This window comes from Pteropus medius, unplaced genomic scaffold, assembly GCF_902729225.1.
Source record: "Pteropus medius unplaced genomic scaffold, Ma_sr-lr_union100, whole genome shotgun sequence".
In the NCBI taxonomy this organism is placed as follows: domain Eukaryota; kingdom Metazoa; phylum Chordata; class Mammalia; order Chiroptera; family Pteropodidae; genus Pteropus; species Pteropus medius.
In genome coordinates this window covers 2247072-2267611 of record NW_024350924.1, presented here as the reverse complement: position 1 = coordinate 2267611, position 20540 = coordinate 2247072, and the positions used below count along the sequence as shown (strand labels likewise).

The window sequence follows — 20540 nt, the reverse complement described above, 5'->3', positions numbered from 1 at the left end:
TTGCTTTATGGTGGGACCCTCAACTGTCAGTTTCTGCTAGTCTTCTCTTGGGTCAGATACTTTTCCTAAAGAGCAATCCAAGTTCCTGCCTGGAATAGCTTTTAAGCATAGCAACCAGGATTCTGGAACTAAGCAGGGGAAAGGTACTTGAGATTGCACTATAAAATTCGTGGACTTTGACTTAATCTCCTTTCCAGAATGGCTTCTCACTCCCTCCTTACAACCATGCTTGGTGTCACTGAATCCAGAGCCTCTTAATTAATGGCTCCAGAGAGTAACTTCGACTAGAAATAATGAGAGTTATTTGCCAAAAAAAAAGAGAGAGAGAGAGATTGAAAGGGTAAATTAGTTTCTGTTTTGATATTCAGAATAAACTTTATTTGAATTTCTATTCTCACAGCTCATCAGAACATTTGGTCATTAAGCCACCTTTTGGAGATTCTGCAGGGAATCTGTCAAGATCAAGAGGGGAAGAGGTAATACTTTGAGGGAAGGAAATTTCAGTGTTTTTATATATATTTGCAAAGTTTGCTAAGGAATTCTCAATTCAAAGAAAGGACCATTTTTGGAAATGGTCATTATTGTTAATGCTGGTATTTATCTCAAGGTAGTTGAGCTTTCACTGGGCTAAGTGAGGAGGGTGCCTCAGAAAACACATCGGAGAGTATTTATATTAGTGGCCCAGTTGTGATCTTGGTCCACGAGTCGGGGCCGTGCACTGCTCTCTGAACCCTGTGATTTACTCGTTCAGTTGTTATTGATATCTCCTTTGGGCTTCTCGTCAGCGCACCTGTTTTCTGCTTTGGAGCCAGACACTTTCCCTAACTAGTATACGGCTTCATTCTTATTTTCTCTAGTCAAATTTTAACCCCATATACAAAGTCATTATTTCTGATGCCTGTGGGGTCAACCAGCTAACATAAATGAATAAAGTTGATGATTTTTGTGATAAGCACAAAGGAATACTTGCCTCTTGCACAAATATGCTCACCTAGTGTTTCCAGTTCTTTTGATCTCCAAGAGAAGCTAGAACTATAGACTTTTATGGGAACTTTATTTTTAAAATGACAACAAATTTAAAAAATTTTTAAACTCATTGGAGAAGAGCAATAGTTTATTTGTGGTTCTGCCACTTTTGCTATAAAGCAACCCTTAATAATTATTATTAATGTGCTATAGTCCATTTGATCAAGTAATCTTTACCCTCCCATTTTCTCTTATCTACCCATGCTATTCACTTGGCAAATGGTCATATTTCTTGTATGTGTATTATTAAAAAATGTAGCATTTCTGGTCAAATAAATTCATATGAATAATATAAGAATTTATTCAATTACATGACACACATAATGTGACATATCAGGTTGATTCCCTTACTCCCCCATAAGGATGTATTGCATGAATACATAAAAGTTTGGGGTAGGAAGAGGCATAATCTCTTAATTGATAAAGTCACCATGAGCTCTCGGGATACAACCAGAGCTGAAGTGGTTTACCTTTGTTATGTACTTGGCATTCATACTTCTCAAGGACCTGATTTGGTTGAGTCTGTTGACCACACCCAGTCTGGAGGTCCTGCTTCCAGGGCCAGTCATTCCTGGTCAGGGTAGCAGTGGGGCTTCAAATGACACCAATGGCAGGAGTCATCAAAGCTTTTATACAGAACTACTTACCTTCCTCAGAAGAGGGCTGTAGGCAGACAGGTTGACAGTTTAAAATAAAAATGAGGCTCAAATTAAATGTTCTGATTAAAATCATTTTTACAGTTTTAAAAGAGTATTTTACAATTTCAGTTTGAAATATTAATTGCTGGAGATAATGCCAAACTTTTTTTTTCACCCTAAGTGTATTAAAATATAGTCCTTTATACTTTCTACTTAGAGAAACATAAATAATGTTATGCTGTTTTTGTAAGAATTATGTATGTGGGCTCTTTTTTTTTCCTTGACAGTTAAAGAGAATTTAATATAGGAATGCATATTTTTATATTTTGTTATAGTAAGTGAAGAAAAACTTGAATTTCTATAACCTATCGGAGCTTAGTGTAGCAATGAGAAGTGAAAAATGGAAAAATTTGGGTTTGCTATTTAAAATAACATGATTGTAGATAATGAACATAAAGTGATAAAGTGAATAATACAGTTCACATGAATTTAAAGTGGGATAAAGATGAATTCTTGAATCATTTTTTCATAGGATGACTTTCATGTTTGTTCTTTCCATAGGATGACAAATCAAAAAAGCAGTTTGTTTGTATTAATACCCTAGAAGACACACAGGCTGTTAGAGCAGTGGCTTTTCATCCAGGTGGTGGTTTATATGCTGTTGGTTCAAATTCAAAAACACTGAGAGTATGTGCCTATCCAGAAGTGATCGATCCAAGGTGAGGATAGATGGTTTGTACTGTCATTCTTGCTTTAGTTTTTAATTTAAGTATATTGGTCCCTTTTTCAGAATTGCCATTCAGTAGCATTTAATTTTTATTTCCTTTCCTTTTATTAAGCTTTTTAATTTTTATTTTCATGCTTAGGAACTATACATAAGAATCATATAATGATTAGGCCATTGTTCACTTAACTCTAGTTTTCCTTATTTCCGTGGTTTTTGTATTTTTTTATCTCAAAGATTTTTATGTTCCAATTAAATTACATAAGATAAAGTAATGCTAGTTATAAACTTAGAGAAAATAAAAAATTTATTATAATAATAATAGCTTCAAAGAACTATTAGGTTGAACTACATGGAATTGCTGCTATTTGACCATTTTGAACTATAAACATTCAATTTTCATTTGGTCCACTTAACTATGATTTTACTTTCTTGTTTTAACAGATTATCGGTTTTGAAAAGATGGCATATGTCTTTAAAGGTATATGTCACTAAAAATGGGCATATGACCTTTAAAGTTTCTAAGAAAGTAAATAGTCATATAACCTCACAGAAAACTGAATCTGAACTCTGTTCTTTGATTAGATACTCTTTTTGTCTATTTAAGGCTTTACTATCAAAATAAATGAGTATAATAAAGGTCATGAGCTATATTTGATATATTTTGTTTTTAGAGAAATGAATTCCACAAATGGAATAGTTTTCATATCGGTAGACAAAAACACCTAAATAAAAAACAAGCTATAAGCCTTTGAAAATTAAATATAAAAAGCAATATATGTTACATATGTTTTGGAAATTTTTACAACTCTTAAATCTTTTTTTTATTATAACCCTAGTTTGAAGAATGGAGGGCTGAGATTATTTATTTATTTGCATTTTTTGCGTATCTCTGTATCTGAAAGCAGAAATTTAGACTTTCGGACTGAACTAATGTTTAAATATTAGGCAAGGGAATAGGGCTCATGTTAGATGAAAGTAATAGAATTTATTGATGCTCATTGTGTGAAGTAGGAACATGTGAGAGAATAGGCAGAATTCCAAATCAGGGAGTGGAAAATAGCGATAGCTAAGGTTCCCCTGACCTTAAGTTAACTGTTTCTCCTCTTTGTATTTCTCATACTGGCACAGATGTTTCATCCACTCTTCACAAAGAAAGTGATTTTTATAAAATAAATTTATTTAACAAATTTTGAGCTCCTATGTGCTAGGTATTATTCCAGGGTTTGGGCACAGTTGTGATTAAATGAACATGTTCATTTACTTTATGGGACTTCTGATTTAGTTGGGAAGATGAGTATTATGCAGATAAACACACAAATATAATTATACATTATGTTAGATGTTATGAAGGAGAAGTAGAAGGTTCTGTAAGAGTAAAACGGGCAGTTGAGAGGATTGGGGAGTTAGAGAAGGGCCTCTGAGGAGGAGTAGAACCTAGACAGGTGAAGAGAAAGGAGAAGATGGTAAAGTAGAGGGAACATGAAGTGAGGAGTTGAGCTTTTTGAGGAACCAAAATAAATTCAGATTGGCTGGAGTATTACAAATTAGAGTGTGATGAGGCTGCAGAGATAGACATGAACTAAATTATGCAGAGTTTTGTAGCCAGTGAGATTTTATCCTGGGTGCAATGGGAAACCGCTGAAAGTTTTGAGCAGAGCAGTATTGTTGAGATCTACATTTTGTGATGATCACTCTGGCTGTGAGTCAGAGGGCAATAAGAGTGGACGCTAGGAGAAAGGTAGGAGGCCGTGGTTAGTGATGGCTAGTGTAATGGCAGTGGAGGTGGAGCAAAATGGATGGAGGGAAATCCATTTTAAAAAAGAATTAGTAGGCTCTGGTGGTGAATTGGATATACAGTTGAAAAGAGGATCTTTTGATCTGATCTGTTTTCTATATCAATATTAAGCACCTTCTAGGCATTGGAGATTTATCAGTCTTCCTTCTTAATTATGAACATTTTGATGCATACACAATAGTAGAGAACTAGTACACCGAAATAGAATAGTTGTCAGTTTGTCATATTTGCTTCAAACTATTGTTTGTTGCCAAAATATTTTAAAGTAAATCCTAGATATGTCATTTTACCCATTAGGATGAATCTCCAAATACATGTACATTTTTTTACATAGGTGTGATGTTATCATTATACCTTACTGTAAGTAGGTTGTCATGACAGCAACTACCCCTGCCAGATTTTAAACTCTAGACAGAGCTTTTGCCTCCTTTATTTTTTATCCTTCCCTTGCCTTCCCTTAGCTCCGGGCAATCGCTCGTATTATGTGTTTAACAAATGTTTATTGAACTTTTTGAGTTTGGAAGAATTCTTAACTCTTTTTAAAATTCATTTGCATTTCTTGAGTTAAAATCCACGAAAAATATGTGAAATGGAGACTTTTTTAAAAATCTTGTTTCCTGTGTGGTCTGAAAAAGAGAATATAACTAGTTAAATTTATTTCTTCTAAGATGTTGAAAATTGTTATTAACATGTTGTCTGCTCTTCTCGCTCCCTCCCTCAAGAACAATCATAATAGAGAACTTCACATTCATAACTTTTAGCAAACAAAAAATTGAAATATCTTTCTGTAATTTTTCTTTTTAGTGCACAGGACATCCCTAAGCAGCCAGTGGTACGTTTCAAAAGGAATAAACATCATAAAGGATCCATTTACTGTGTGGCCTGGAGTCCTTGTGGACAGTTACTAGCAACAGGATCAAATGACAAATATGTTAAAGTGCTGCCCTTCAATGCAGAGACTTGTAATGCAACAGGTAGGGCCCAAGACGTAAGCAGTAGCTCTCCAATGTATTTTTATTTTTCCCCATGTCGTATTTCTGATATATGTCTATACCGTTTTTAGTAAAATCTAAGAATAGAACCTTAAGAATTTTTTTTTTTACATTCTAATTGCTTAGTTGCATTCATGAGGCATTATTCTTTTTTAGTAAGTTCTTATAGATGGCCAAGTTGTGTCTAACCCTTAGAAACTTATTGTTATCAGAAAAATAACTTTTAAATAACTACCAGAATTTTATTAATGTATATTTTCTAGAGAGTGTCTGTCTGCTTTTTTCATTTTCTTTGGAATAAAAGACAAGAAAGTAAACTCTACATTTAGCTCTGTTTTACAGATGATGATAACTGAATCAGTATTTTGAAATCTTGACGTTCTTTGCTCAGTAAAGTGAATTGATTATGATATCATTCCTAAATGAAAATATAAACCATACCACTCTACCATTATTCTTGGTCAGTTTTGAGGCAGTTTAGCAATCTCAAATTATCACAGTAAATTGAGCAGCATCTTTTTGTTTTAATTCTTATTGCTGTTTCAGGACCGGATCTGGAATTTAGTATGCATGATGGGACAATTAGAGACTTGGCATTTATGGAAGGCCCGGAAAGTGGTGGAGCTATTTTGATAAGTGCTGGAGCAGGGGATTGTAACATTTATACAACTGATTGTCAGAGAGGACAAGGCCTGCATGCTCTGAGTGGGCATACCGGTACGTGGTATCAGTCTCAGATGCTAATATTTTTTGGTTCAACCTGCACTCCCCACCCCCACCCCCACCTCTGCATTCATTAATGAGGTATATTTCCTCAAAACGGATTTCTTCCAGACAGGAAATTTTTCTTTCAGAAATTTAAATTGTGATCTTTAGATGACAATACAGTAATGGTAGCTAACATTTCCTTGTGTGTTAAATCCTTTACTTATTCACATAATTCCTTAATTTAATCCTCACAACAACCTTATGAGGCAGAAAATTTTCTCTCTCTGTCTTTTACTTGAAAAAAGTGAAACTTCAGAAGGCAAAAACATTTGCCTAATATCTTGTGGCTAAACTTGGCAAAACTGAGATATGACCCCAGGCCTGTTTCTTCCAAAGGTGATGATCTAACCCCACAGTCCTGTTCTTCTCTGTGGAAAATTTGCCATAATTTGAAATGAAAATTCCTTTTAAGTACTAATATGAAGTCTTAAAATACTAAACCAGCTATGTACGTATGTGAAAAATCTCTACCACATATTTGATTAACCAGAATATCACATGCCCAATAATAAGGAGTACTTAGCCTTGAATATGTTTTAGGAAAGTACTGTTTCACAGCAATAACTGAGTATCTGGTCTTTAATAGGACATATTTTAGCACTTTATACCTGGAGTGGCTGGATGATTGCATCTGGTTCCCAAGATAAGACTGTTAGATTCTGGGATCTTCGAGTACCCAGCTGTGTTCGTGTTGTTGGCACAACATTCCATGGAACTGGTAGGTTTTCCTAGAATTTAAATGAATTTTTATGAGAAAGGAGCTTTATAAACTGCACTCACCTACTTTCTCTCTCCTGAAATATATATGTTAAAAAATAACAGAGACAGAAGTAAAATAAATACTTGATATTTTACGAAGTACTTTTAAGTTCTTCCAAAATGCTTTATCTGTTACTTTTTTTGTAAAGATAATGTTCAGCTTATGAAACTGAGGCCCAGGGAGATTGATATCATGCCCTAATTATTCTGTTAGCAGGGCCATTTTAGAATTCAGACCTTGGTGTTAATTGTATTTTTTTTTGTTGTTGTTGTTATTTTGTTTGCTTAGTTTCCATATACTTATCTTTCATTTATCTTTAAACTGTCCCCTAATTGTTTAAATTATTTTCATCCCCTTTTCTCTTCTTTCAGATAATTCAATTTTTTGGTCATCTTCTCTCTCTTGTAACATTAATGTCTCCTTCTGTACTTTTCTACCATATAGATATAAAAATTTTATGGAATTGGCAATGCCCCCAGAGTTCCTCTGTTGACCTCCTTATCCCCATCCCAGCTCTGACCCTAATTTTGTGCTCCCTTTCTTACCCAGATGTCTCAAAAGTCTTGCCTACATACACTGTTTCCCATTCCTCACCCTCAGTCTGCAGCCTATTCCAGCCTCTCCTGCCACAACCACTCTAATAAGAGCTGCCTTTTCAAAATCACCAATAATCTTCATGTCATTTTAAAATCCTCATTTGACTTCAGCTCTCAGTAGCATGCAACAGTTGACCTCTTCCTCTTTTCTTTAGGGCATTCTGCCCTCTTTTTACCTTTCTGGGTAACTACTGCTTTGCTGGCTTTTCCTCCTCTGCTCAGCCTCTAAATTTTGGCATTCCCTAGGGCTCAGGACTTTTGTCTCCTTTCTTTCTCTAGATGAGTACATCTATTCCCCGGGCTTTAAGTATAACTCATATGCCGACAGGCCTTAAATTTTCATCTCTAGCCCAAACATCTTCTGCGTGCCAGGCTCATATTTTTAACCCACCTACTTGACCTCTCCTTTTGGATATTTCACAGGATATCTCTAACTTTACATGTCCTAAATGAAAGTATTGAATCATGACCTCTTCCCTCAAACATAACTGCCCCAGACCTCCTCACCTAAGGGGTCCCACTCACCCATTGTTCATGCCAAAAACTCCGGAGTCTCCCTGGACCCCCACCCCCTTGCCCCGATGTCTCCTTTCTTCCAGAATTCAATCCAAAAGCAAATCCTGTTGTTTTAACCATCATAATTTATCCTAAACTCACCTGCCGTTTCTCATCTTTATTGCCACCACCGTCGGGTAAACCACCATCTCTCAACAACTACAAGAGCTTCTTTACTCTGCTTTTCGCTTCCGCTTTTTGCCGCCTGCAATCTGTGGTCTACACAGCAGCCAGAGCACCTTACACCTAACTTAAAACACTTCAGTGACTTCACGTTGCTCTTAGGTTAAAGTGCAGATTCTTCACCTTGGCCTATGAGACCCTGCTTAATCTGGCATTGTGTATCCTTCTAGTCTCATCTCAGATCACTTGCTTCTTTAAGTCCTGGAATGTGCCAAACTCCTCCTACCTGCAGTGAATCCACATGCCATTTCCTTGGCCTGAAATGTTCTTCCACTTGTCTTCTCATGGTTAGGTCTTTCTCATCTTTATAGTCCCTGGCCAAAGGGAGTGGTGATCTAATAACTTTGTTGAATAAATGAACCTGGATTTCTGCTTGCACCATAAACTTAGCATGTGTAAAACTAAACTCATCATATTTCTTCTGCAAATCAGATCTTATTCCTCATTTTCTCTGTTTTTGATAATGGTTCTATCTCCTCATTCAACTATATTTGAAATCTGGGACCCATTTTTTCACTCCTTTTTTGGCCCCATCCAGGCTGTTAGTTGACAAGATTTTTTCTGAAATCTATTTGTCCTCATTCTGGCCCTTATTCTCTTGTTACTCTATTATTGTCTTATCTTCCAGTGGCCTCCTTCTTCTATCATCCATTTTACTTTGATACACATTTTCACATAGGTTACTCTTCCCAAAGTACTGCCTGTATTGTGTAATTCTCTTCCTTAGAAAGCTGCAGTTATGTTTCACTGTGCTCAGGAACAAGTTCAAACTCTGCAGTTTGGGATTCAAGATGCCTGATATAGTCTGGTCCTAACGTGCCTTTTATGTCTCAGCTACAAGCTACCTTTTATGTTAACTCGTTAAACCAGGTAACTTCAGGCAAACTAAGCTACCTGTCCTTAAACAGTTTTATACTTTCCCTGTAAATGTTTTCTCATGTAATTCTTCCTAATCATATAGCCCTCTTCTTTCTATCAAAATTTCAAGCGAAGATTTTTTAAATTACATGTGTGTAATACATATAAACACCCCCACACACTCTTTTTTTCTGTTTACTATTCTTCAAGATCTAACTTGTGTCCTTTTTTTCTGTGAAGTCTTCCCAGGCCACTTTGGTCTAGAGCAGTGTTTTTCAACCTTATTTTCATATTGCCTCTGCTAAGGGGAAAAACAAAATTAAATTTTTTCCTAAAAAGAGAATTTAAATATTAAGCAGTATGATTTTGTTGGGTGCAGTTGAGCTACAAACTATTGTTAATGGTTGAGATTTTTTCATCCTTTGAGGACCATTTTGCACCCCCTCGGGGGCATTACTGCCCCCACTGAAGACGGATGCATGATTCAGAGTTAGGGCTCCTGCCTGTGGACTCAGAGCCTATTTTCTCTTGAGTTTCCATTAGCAGTTAACGTGTTGCTTTGAGACATTTTCTACACAGTGTCCTAAAACATATTTTGTTATTTAATTTCTTGTTCTCCCAACTAGACTAAGCTGGGCATGGGACTATTTCTGGACAATACCCAGCAGTGAAAACACTGCAATGGGAAAAGTGGTTCACCTGTTGCCCTATATGTAATGTTGTCCCTGGGGGTTCTCCCAACTGACAAAAAAAAAGAGCTTTCTCATTTTTCATAGAATCTTGCTTCATACTTTGCCCCTAAAAAGGACGCGAATGTTTATTGGTTATTTTGGATTTTTCCATAATGGAGCAGTATTGGTAAGCAATGTCAAATTTTTAGTGTATGGTTCAGTAAACATAATTAGCTGTTGCAGTTTAGCTAGATTGATTTTTTTCACACTGAAACTTCCATTCCTCCTGCTTTACAGGCAGTGCAGTGGCATCTGTAGCTGTAGATCCCAGCGGCCGTCTCTTAGCCACAGGACAAGAAGATTCTAGCTGCATGTTGTATGACATAAGAGGAGGAAGAATGGTACAAAGTTATCACCCTCATTCCAGTGATGTTCGCTCTGTTCGATTCTCTCCTGGAGCTCACTACTTGTTAACAGGATCCTACGACATGAAAATAAAGGTGACAGACCTACAAGGTGATGGAGATTGACTTCTTTCCTTTTTTTTTTTAGTCCTTTTCTATTTGGCATCTTTCTTTTTTGTTAATCTAGTGAGATTGACATTTTCAAATTTTAGTTTTATGGCATTTACTGATCAAATTTTTGGTACTGTATTGAGATGAATTATAGCAAATAATTAAATACAGTAGTCTTATTGTTAAATAGTTTTAAAAGTATTTAAAAGAATCAGCATTTATGACACAATCATTTTGAGTTCAGTGATGATGGATGTTAAAATATGCTTTTATGTACCCCCACTTGGTTCTACTTTAAAAAACTTGGTGTGTAATCTGTGTAATTATGTCTTTAGTATCTAGCTTTATTTTTAAGCATTCATTAAGCAAATAGTTATTGTGTACAGACAGATAGATAAATAAGACAGGCAACTTCCTCTTTGATAGAGCTCCTATTTTAGAAGTCAATAAAAAAAAATCAATAAACAATGTAATTTTAGGAGCTACTAAAAAACTGGCAAAGTGGAAGAGAGACTCTTGGTGGATTGGGGAGGATAAGGTAGATCTCTCCAGGGAAGTAGCATTTGCACAGAGACCTGAGTGATGAGAAGGAACGAGCCAAGCTAGGACCCTAGGTGAAGGGTCCTGAGGCAGGAATGAATTTGGCATGTTCATGACACTGCAAGAAGCCAGTGTGGCAAGGGAACCAAGGGAGAGAGAGAGAGGAGAATATATCAGAGGCAGGGGTTTATAGTATTTTTAAAAAACATAATGGGAGTCCCCTGGAAGATTTAAAACAGGAAGTGCTATGATCTGAATTACATTTTTAAAAGATAATTTTGAGTTTTGTGGGGAGAATGGATTATAAATATCAATATCAATGAGGAGGTTATTGCAAAAGTCAGGTGAGAGATGATGGTGGCTTGGACTAGTGGTAGATGAGGAGGTGGTAAGAAGCAACTGAATTTGGGACGTATTTTAATTTGTTTGTATTAAATTTGGGAAGTGAGAGAAGAAAGGAATCAATGCTGATTTCTAGGTTTTGGGCACGAGCAACTGGATGCTGCCATTAATTGAGATGAGGAAGATAGGTTGGGGAGGAACAGGTGTAGGCAAGAAATCAAGACTTTGTTTTAAACAAGTTACATTTAAGATGACTGACAAGCAATCAAGTGAGGAGTTAAGTAGCTATTTGGATACTAGTCTAGAACTTAGGTGAGAAGTTGAGGTTGCAGATGAAATGTGTGTGAATCGTAATATCTAAATAGCATGGTACCATGATACTAGATGAAATTTCCTAGGAAGTGAGAGAGAAAGGGAACAAGAAATCCTAAGGCTGACTCCTGGGATTCACCAGACTTTAAGTCAGGAAGAGAAGGGAAACCGGCAAAGGAGACCAAGATATAGTGGCACTAAAGTCAAGGAGAAATCAAGTTTCGTGAATTTCAAATGTTACTGTGGCAGCTGTGACAAATGTTACTTTGTGTATGTTACCAAAAACTACTAAGGTAATTAGCCATTTATCCCGGTTTAAATTTGTTAATGTATTAATATAGTTTAGGCTTTTTTACACTGTAATGTTTTAAAGTAATAGGTAGTCTGTGAAATCTATGCCTATACTCATTTTGTATTATAAATCAATCTCTCTCTTCTTTGTTAATTTAGGAGACCTCACCAAACAGCTTCCTATCATGGTGGTGGGAGAGCACAAGGATAAAGTGATTCAGTGCAGATGGCACACCCAGGATCTTTCCTTCCTGTCATCCTCTGCAGACAGAACTGTAACCCTCTGGACTTACAGTGGATAGAGTACACCCAACGTCGATCTATGCAGTGAAGGCACGGAGGCTTAAGACTACTGAGTTATGAAAATTTCAAATTTGAAGAACATAGACTGACCAGGAAAGTGGCTTAGCACGAGGAGGCCCCTTGTTACTGTGTACCCCGTTGGTAGGAGCTGTTGGGTGGTGTTGCTCTGCAGTGCTTTCAGTCTTCCATGCGAGCTCATGCTGCTGTGACCTGCTGTATGTAGTCTTGTTGCCAAAGTCTGCAGAAGAGCTCTTACGTTGTCATTGTGCACTCCAAGTCACGGTGGATGATGTGTTTACGGTTTAGTATTAAATGCATTCCTTGGTCTTTGCCTAAATAACAGTTTTATATACAATACACATTGAAATTTAACTATACTTTAAGCATATTATTACATGTAACGCAACCAAGTTCTACACAGATTAAACATAGGTGTTCAGAAATTACTTTTGCTTTTCTCACAACCCCATGATATTATATCACTTGTCAGCTAGAGGTCAGAATTTTATGTCTCTCAAAAGTTACATGGTTATTTTCACTAAGGATCATTACGGTGTTTAAAGATGGATGGGAAACTGCTTCTTAGTTCATTATGTGATATAGACCTTTCCTTTTTTTCTTAAACCCAGGGATATAATTACTATTTTGTCACATTATTTTGTTTCAGACTTAAAAGGTAAATGTGTTTGCTTCGGAAACTTGTTAATTTCAGTTTTTTGAATGCAACAAGACACCTCCCTTCTAAACTGCACTGTAGAAGCAGAGCAGCAGCATTGTGTGATACAACACTTGATGGTACAGTAAATTTACTGGCTAGCATTTTTTCTCTAAAAAATGAAAACTTTGCCATAGACTATAGCATGGCTTGAAATGCTATGTCTGCATGATAATTTAAAAATGGAAAATTTAAACTTTGCACTCCAAAAGCTTATTTGGATTTTTTTTCTTGCACTGTTTTGTGTAATGCAAAATAATGATTTTATTTCTACGGCATTGTAGATACTAACATTTATGTATCTTTATTTTCATATTGTATAGTAATTTTACTTTAAATTATTAAATAGGCTATTTTATTTATTTCAAATTGCAGTTGAGTTGGTTCTAATTATTGAACTGTCTGTGCACTGTATGTTGCAAGCAATTTTAAACTGTTGTATACAAGTGGAAAGGGTATTAGAAGTGTAACTGTGCTATTATTTCAATAAAGACCTCTTGACACATAAAACTTCTTCTGTTCCTTATTGTCTGTGGCTTTCAGCTGTGAGTGTTATTTTTTTTCTGGTTTACTTGGAAGTAGTGTGATCCCATGGATGAACCCACAATCAATTTCTTAAGTTTCTCTAACTCTCTGTGCCTCCTATCTCTTTTATTCAACATCTAAAGAATATATTGTGAAATTTGATTAATAAAAGCCTGGAAAAATATTTAAATTCCATCAGACTATAAATATGTTAAATCGAGTGCTTTAGAAAGAAATGAAATCTAATTAGCTTGTGGATATTCAGTAGGTACACAGTTTTCCTACCTCTCAGACATGCAGAGGGCTCTGCTAAAAATAGGCTGCAGTCTCCTCTTTAGTTTACTTTCATGCTTAATTTCGCACACTGAAAAGGCAACCCATGAAATGGTATTAAATATTTGCAAATCATATATCTGATAAAGGATTAATACCCATAATATATAAAAATATACAACTCAACAACACCCTCCAAAAAAACCTGATTAAAAAATGAGCAGATGACTTGAACAGACATTTCTCTAAAGAAGATAGATGAATGGCCAGTAAGCACATGAAAAGATCCTCAACATCACTGATCATTAAGGAAATGCAAATGAAAACCACACTGAGATACCATTTCACACCCATTAGGATGGCCACTATCAAAAATAAACAAGTGTGGGCAAGGATGTGGAGAAATTGGAACTCTTGTGCACTATTAGTGGGAATGTAAAATGGTGCAGCCACTGTGGAAAACAGTATGGTGGTTATGCAAAAAATTAAAAATGACTACCATATGATCCAGTAATCCCATTTCTGGTATATACCAAAAAGAATTGGAAGCAGAGTCTCGAGATGTTGTAAACTCATGTTCATAGCAACATTAAAATAGCTAAAAGGTGCAGGCAACCCAGGCGTCCATCAATGGATAAATAAATAAACTGTGGTATATGATACAATGGAATATTATCCAGCCTTTAAAAAGGAAGAAAATTTTGACACATTATAACTCAGAAGATCCTTGAGGATATGCTAAGTAAAGCCAGCCACAAAAAGACAAATACTCTATGATTCCACCTATATGAAGGTCCTAGAGTTTTCAAATTCATAGAGATACAAAGTGGCCTGGCGCTTGCCAGGGACTCCGGGGAGGGAGGAAATGATGAGTTGTTTAATGGATACAGTTTCAGTTTTACAGGGTGATAAGAGTTATGAAGATGGATGGTGGTGATGGTTGCACAACAATGTGAATGTACTTACTGACACTGACCTATACACTTAAAACTGATTAAGATTGTAAATTTTATGTCAGGTGTATTTTAATTTTTAAAAACTGTAACAAGCAACATGCACACAATTTATACCACCAAATTTTAAGTCACTTTAAAATTTGTTGCCAATAACCTGTGTACATCTCTCATTTCCTTCTAGTGTGTAAAACTCATCATTTTCTCTTTGGAGTTTCCTGAGATTGCAAGACCAGCAGTTTAAGACAAAAAACAATCCCTCCCCACTATCATTTTCATTCAGTATACCCCTTTAAAAATATGCTCAAAATAGGTTTCGGTTTTGCTGTAACTGTTACACATTCGACCTTATAAAATAAATCAAGACTAAAAAATATGCGTCGTATTTGTTTTATACATTTGGCTTCTGTGTAAGTTTTCATTTGCAGAGTTCTGCCGATGGAAATAAAAAAAACCACGGCCTACAACAAGCCGGTAGAGGCTGGCCCCGCCCCCTCGGCGGGCCAATCAGCTGCGCGCCCTGGAGCGACGCACAGCTGCGGGCCGAGCACGTCGATGCAGACGCGCCAGGCGCCCGCAGTCCGCTGGAGCGCTGCAGCCGGGCCCGCCGCCTTCTCCCGCGGCCCGGGGCAGGTGTTGCTGTCCTGGAGAAGCTGGCGGACCACTGTGGACGTGAGTGCGGTGTGCCTGTGCGGGAGTGCGGGTCGGGCCCAGGCGGGTCCCCCGGGCGGCGGGGAGGCCGGGGGTGCTCCTCGGGGCAGGGGCGCGCTTTCCCGGGCCTGCGGGGGACTTCGGAGCGCTGCGTTTATCGGGATAGGCGAGCGACCTGCTCACTTATCTCCCCGGCCAGTGGGCCGCCTTATCTCTGGTTGCTGGGAGGTTGCTTTTGCGTTATACGGTTCAAAGAGCGGCCTAGGGAAGAGCAGCAAAGCAAGTGCAAGCGGACCCGAACAAACGTTGGATTTTGTTGGTTTCCGTTAACTCTGAAAACTTTAAGCATCATTTGAACAAATACCATTAGCAGAAGAGCTCGGATTTGGTTGTAGTTAATTTTCAAAAACTCCGAAATCTAATTTGAATGTAAAAAATTAGAGATGCACATTTGGGTGGTGAAAAGCAGTTCAGGGTTTCTCTGTGTCAGTGGTGATGAAAGCGTGGTCCCCAGAGTCGCTTCAGCCTCATCAGCACCTGGGAGCTTGTTAGAAATGCAATGCAAGCTGGAAAGACACATCTCCGTGAAACTAAGCATACCCACGGGAACTAAACTTCAACCCCCTGACTTTTTTATGCCATGCTACTTCTAGGTTAATACAAAATTTGACTCTTCAAGTTAGCTTTGTCTTTCTCATTAAACGTGGAAATTCATTGAAATCAGATACTTTCCTTTTGTGCTGATTTCCACTCCGTAGCTGGCAGTGTTTGGTACAAATTAATAAAATACTAGCTCTTACATATTCTAGTATTGATATTAGTGTTAAAGCCTGATGCAGATTTTAAAAAATGATAATGGGGAGAGAGACTATTACTAACAAGTAGAATCACAAGTGCCACCACTAAACTAAACCAGCGCAGGGTGTTTGCTTTTCCTAACACTTTGCTGCTCAGTGTTCTGTGGGCCAGCATCTCAGCCATCACTAGGAGCTTGTTAGAAAAGTAGATTCTCAGACCCACTTCAGACTTAATCAGAACCTGTTTTTTAACAAAGTCCCCAGCAGGTTTAGATGTAGCTCTGTTTGGAAGAAATGTGAAATCAATTGTAAGATTTCGTGAGGAATTCCTGCCTTAAATCAATGACCATTGGGATTTGGCAGGAGGGCCTGAATTTGCTGCTGATTCCACTAATCTGCCTCACCTGTTCTTCCATCATTTTCACATTGCTGATCCCTAGCCCCGGATAAAGCTCTTCACCTGCTGATCATTCTTGGAGAAAGTAACATGGTTGCCAATAGCATGACTTTGGGCGGGGCAATGTCATAGTCAAAACTCAGCTACTTGACAGGCTTTTGAGTCATCTCCCTTAATGTAATGCCCAGAAGTGCTGTTTTTTCCCCCAAATTTCCAACCTCCCCCCACTCAGTGACGCTCCTGGCTTTCTAGTGACTATTTCTCCATTCTCTTGTCACAAAATAACATGAACTCTGTCAGCTGTTCTTCTTTGTGCTTTAGAACAGTGATTTTTTTCACCCCTCCTCAGTAGTGTAAAACCTTGTAGCTTATGAAAAGCCTTTCCTGCAGCCTCGATTGCATATTCTGTCATCTTCTCGGAGCCTCTGCTCAGTTCAGACACTCCCTTTGTACCTACGAGGTTCTTAGAAGAGCTGGCTGGTCTGGTTTCCTGGTATCCCTGTCACTTAAGACAGTGCCTAGTCCAGTAGGTATTTCGTAAACGTTGAATAAATGAGTGCTGAACTTCCCCCCGCCAGAACAAACAAACAAACAAACATACAAAAACATATTCTCATTCTGCATTTCTTTTTGAAGTTAATGATATCACCATTTTTGTTGTTGGTTGGCCTTGAAATCTTGGAGTCATGTTTGCCATTGTTCTTCTCTGTGCACTCAGTTGCTGAGATCTATAGAATTAATCTTCAAAACATGTCACATGTGTTTCTGTTTTCATTGCTCCCGCTCTTTCAGGCCAACATCCTTTTTCTGCTCCAGTCTCCTGTTGGACTCTCTAAACTTAAGTTTTTTTCTGCATTCTGTACACAATGCTAGTTTCATCTTCCCTAAATCTAGGTGCCATCATACATGAAAGCAGATGTAGTCATAAGCTTTTCACGTTGGCAGTGCATCCCAGCCTGCCTCTCCATCGCTGCGTCCCCCTGCCCACCCCACTACTTAGTGTCTGAAGCATACACACTGCTCTGCCTCCCTTATCTTGCATTCTTAGAATTTTACCCATACTTCAGAATCCATTTCCCATGCCCCTTCCTCCATGTAACCTTTCTAGTTTCTCCCAATGAGTTGTGCCTTCGTCCTTAGACCCTCTCCAGCCCTTTGAATCCCTGCTATGGCGTTGATCATTTGCTTAAGCAGCATTTACTGAATGTCTTTCTGGGTAGGTGTTGGGCTTGGAGAAACGCAGGAGCAAGAGGGAGAGTGAATTCAGATGGAATAAGATGTCACTTTTCCTGGAAAAGTTCATGTTCCAGGGCAGCAATTTGCTACTTTAGCTGCATGTTGGAACCACCTGGGGAGCTTTAAAAATCCAGGTGCCTGGGTCCCACCCATAAAGATTCTGACATAATTGGTCTGGGATGTAGCCACAAGGTTGGGTGTTTTAGGAGCCCCCAGGTGATTCTAATGCACACTCAGGCTTAAGAGCTTCTGTGTTAATGAAAGACCAATAAGTGGCTATTTTCACTGTCGTGCTAGAAGAATAAAGAGTGGGAATGCTGAGGAGTGGTGTTTAATGTAGCCAGGTATTAATTTTATCCTTACAACTAGACTGTAAGCCATTTATGGGCAGGGCCCAGGGCTTTCTCGTCTTTGAATTCCCTTACCTGATCCTTATCTGTGGTAGGTATCAGACAGGCTATCCAACAGAACTTGCTGCGGCGATGGAAGTCTTCAATATCTGCACTGTCTTATACGGTAGCCACTAACAGTTGAAAAGCTGCTAGTGTAAATGAAGAACAGTATGTTTTATTTCATTTAATTTAAATAGCCACCTAGGGCTACTGGCTACTGTATCAGACAGTGTTGAATAGGAGGTACTAAGTATGGAAACAATTTGACAGTGTTATGCGGAGGCTTAGATGAAGCAGGTTATTTTCTCTGGTTTGAGAGTTTAATCACCTCATTTGAATCTTAATTTAAAATTGTTTTAAATTTTTCAATTTGCATATGATATTAGTTTCAGTTGTACAACATAGCGATTGGACATTTCTATAACTTCTGAAGTGATCACCTTGATAAATCTAGTAGCCAACTGACACCATACATTGTCATTACAACATTATTGACTATATTCCTTATGCTGTACTTAACATCCCTGTGACTTTTTATAACTGGAAATTTGTACTTCTTAATCCCTTCCCTTTTTCACTCATTTCCCCCAACCTCACTCCCATCTAGCAACCATCAATTTGTTCTCTGTATCTGTGAGTTTGTTTCTATTTTATTTTCTTTTTTAGATTCAGTATATAAGTGAAATTGTATGATATTTGTCTTTCTCTGTCTGACTTATTTCACTTAGCATAATACTCTCTAGGTCCATCCACGTTTTCACAAATGGCACAATTTCCTTTTTTATGGCTGAATAACAGTCCATTATATGTACCACATCTTCTTTATCCACTTGTCTATCATGGGCACTTAGGTTGCTTCCATATCATGACTATTGTAAATAATGCTTCAGTGCACAGACAAGTGCATATGATTTTTCTAATTGGTGTTTTGGATTTCTTCAGTTAAATACCCAGAAGTAGAATTAGTGAGTCCTAAGGTAGTTCTATTTTTTATTTTTTGAGGAATCTCCATACTGTTTTCCATAGCGTCTTCACCAATTTACAGTCCCACCAACAGTGCATGAGAGTTCCCTTTACTCCACACCCTCACCAGAACTTGTTGTTTGTGGACGTATTGATGATAGCCATTCTTACAGGTGTGAGGTGATGTCTCATTATGATATGCATTTCTCTGATGATTAGTGATGTGGAGCATCTTTCCATATGTCTATATGTGATTCTCTATAAATTTTAGGATTACTTGTTCTAGTTCTGTGAAAAATGGCATTGGTATTTTGATAGGAATTGCATTGAATCTATAGATTGCTTTGGGTAGTATGGACATTTTACCAATGTTAATTCTTTCTATCCATGAGCATGGTATAGCCTCTCATTTATTTGTATCTCTTTCAGTTTCTTTTTTCAGTGTCTTATAGTTTTCTGAATACAGGTCATTTACCTCCTTGGTTAAATTTATTCCTAGGTATTTAATTATTTTTGATGCAGTTATAAATGGGATTGTTTTCTTCATCTCTCTTCATTTCCATGACATAACCAATAAGATTTCATTATTGATACAAATGCAACCAGTTTCTGAATATTAATTTTGTATCCTGCTATTACTGAATTCATCAGCTCTGATAGTTTTCTGGTGAACTCTTTAAGGCTCTCTATAATAGTATCATGTCATCTGCAAATAATGTCAGTTTTACTTCTTCCTCTCCAGTTCGGACGCCTTTTATTTCATGATTGCTGTGGCTAGGACATCCAGTACTATGTTGAATAAAAGCGGTGAAAGTGGACAGCCTTGTCTTGTCCCTTATCTTCAAACGATTTCAGCTTTTCATTGTTGAATATGATGTTAGCTGTGAGTGTCATATATGGCCTTTAGTATCCTGAGATATTATCCTTCTGTTCCCACTTTGCTGAGTGTTTTTATCATAAATAGATGCTGGATTTTGTCAAATGTTCTTTCTGCATCTGTGGATAGGATAATATGATTTTTATGTAATGTATCACATTGATTATCCCGAGAATAAATCCCACTTGACCGTGTTGTATGGTCCTTTTAATGTATTGCTGAATTCTGTTTGTTAATATTTAGTTGAGAACTTTTGTCTGTGTTCCTCACAGATATTGGCCTCTAAATTTCTTGTGTCTTTGTCTGATTCTGGTATCGGGGTGCTACTGGCCTCATAAAATGAGTTTGGGAGTCTTCCCTTCTCTTCAGTTTTTTGGAATAGTTTGAGAAGTGTAGGTATTAATGCTTCTTTGAATGTTTGGTAAAATTTACCTGTGAAGCCATCTGGTCCAGGACTTTTGCGCCCTGGGAGTTTTGATTACTGATTCTTTCTCTTTAGTAGTTATTGATCTGTTCTGATTTTCTGTTTCTTGCTGATTCAGTCTTGTATGTTTCTAGGAATTTATCCATTTCTTCCAAGTTGTCCAGTTTGTTGACATATAATTGTTCATAGTGTTTTCTTATAATCCTTTGTATTTCTGTGGTGTCAGTTGTCACTTCTCTTTCATTTTTGATTTTATTATTTGGGTCCTCTCTCTTTTGATGAATCTGCTAAAGATCTCTCAACTTCGTTGTTTTCAAAGAACTAGCTCTTGGTTTCATTCCTCTTTTCTATTGTTTGCTTAGACTCCATTTCATTTATTTCTGCTCTTTATTCCTTTCTTCTACTCTGGACTTTGTTCTTCCTTTTCTAGTTCCTTTAGGTATTAGGTTAATGAGGTTCCCCCCA

General features: G+C 37.4%; 2 protein-coding genes across 17 annotated transcripts in view; both read left to right on the top strand.

Moving 5' to 3' along the window:
- The window catches only part of WDR47 (WD repeat domain 47), a 47362-nt gene extending 34265 nt beyond the window's left edge, over nucleotides 1–13097 (top strand). For 8 of the 14 annotated variants that reach the window (XM_039841051.1, XM_039841056.1, XM_039841052.1 and 5 more), the window contains 7 exons: nucleotides 401–476; nucleotides 2226–2383; nucleotides 4991–5160; nucleotides 5719–5895; nucleotides 6533–6664; nucleotides 9867–10085; nucleotides 11729–13097. In XM_039841051.1, the coding sequence (XP_039696985.1) occupies nucleotides 401–476; nucleotides 2226–2383; nucleotides 4991–5160; nucleotides 5719–5895; nucleotides 6533–6664; nucleotides 9867–10085; nucleotides 11729–11871 (1075 nt within the window). In that variant the 3' untranslated portion in view covers nucleotides 11872–13097. The remainder of the gene's footprint in view (nucleotides 1–400; nucleotides 477–2225; nucleotides 2384–4990; nucleotides 5161–5718; nucleotides 5896–6532; nucleotides 6665–9866; nucleotides 10086–11728) is intronic. The other 6 variants (XM_039841057.1, XM_039841058.1, XM_039841059.1 and 3 more) reach the window with 1 other exon arrangement.
- Nucleotides 13098–14864: 1767 nt separating this feature from the next.
- CLCC1 (chloride channel CLIC like 1) overlaps nucleotides 14865–20540 on the top strand; it is a 24498-nt gene continuing 18822 nt past the window's right edge. For all 3 annotated transcript variants that reach the window (XM_039841042.1, XM_039841041.1, XM_039841043.1), the window contains exon 1: nucleotides 14865–15010. In XM_039841042.1, coding sequence (XP_039696976.1) covers nucleotides 14894–15010 — 117 coding nt within the window. In that variant the 5' untranslated portion in view covers nucleotides 14865–14893. The remainder of the gene's footprint in view (nucleotides 15011–20540) is intronic.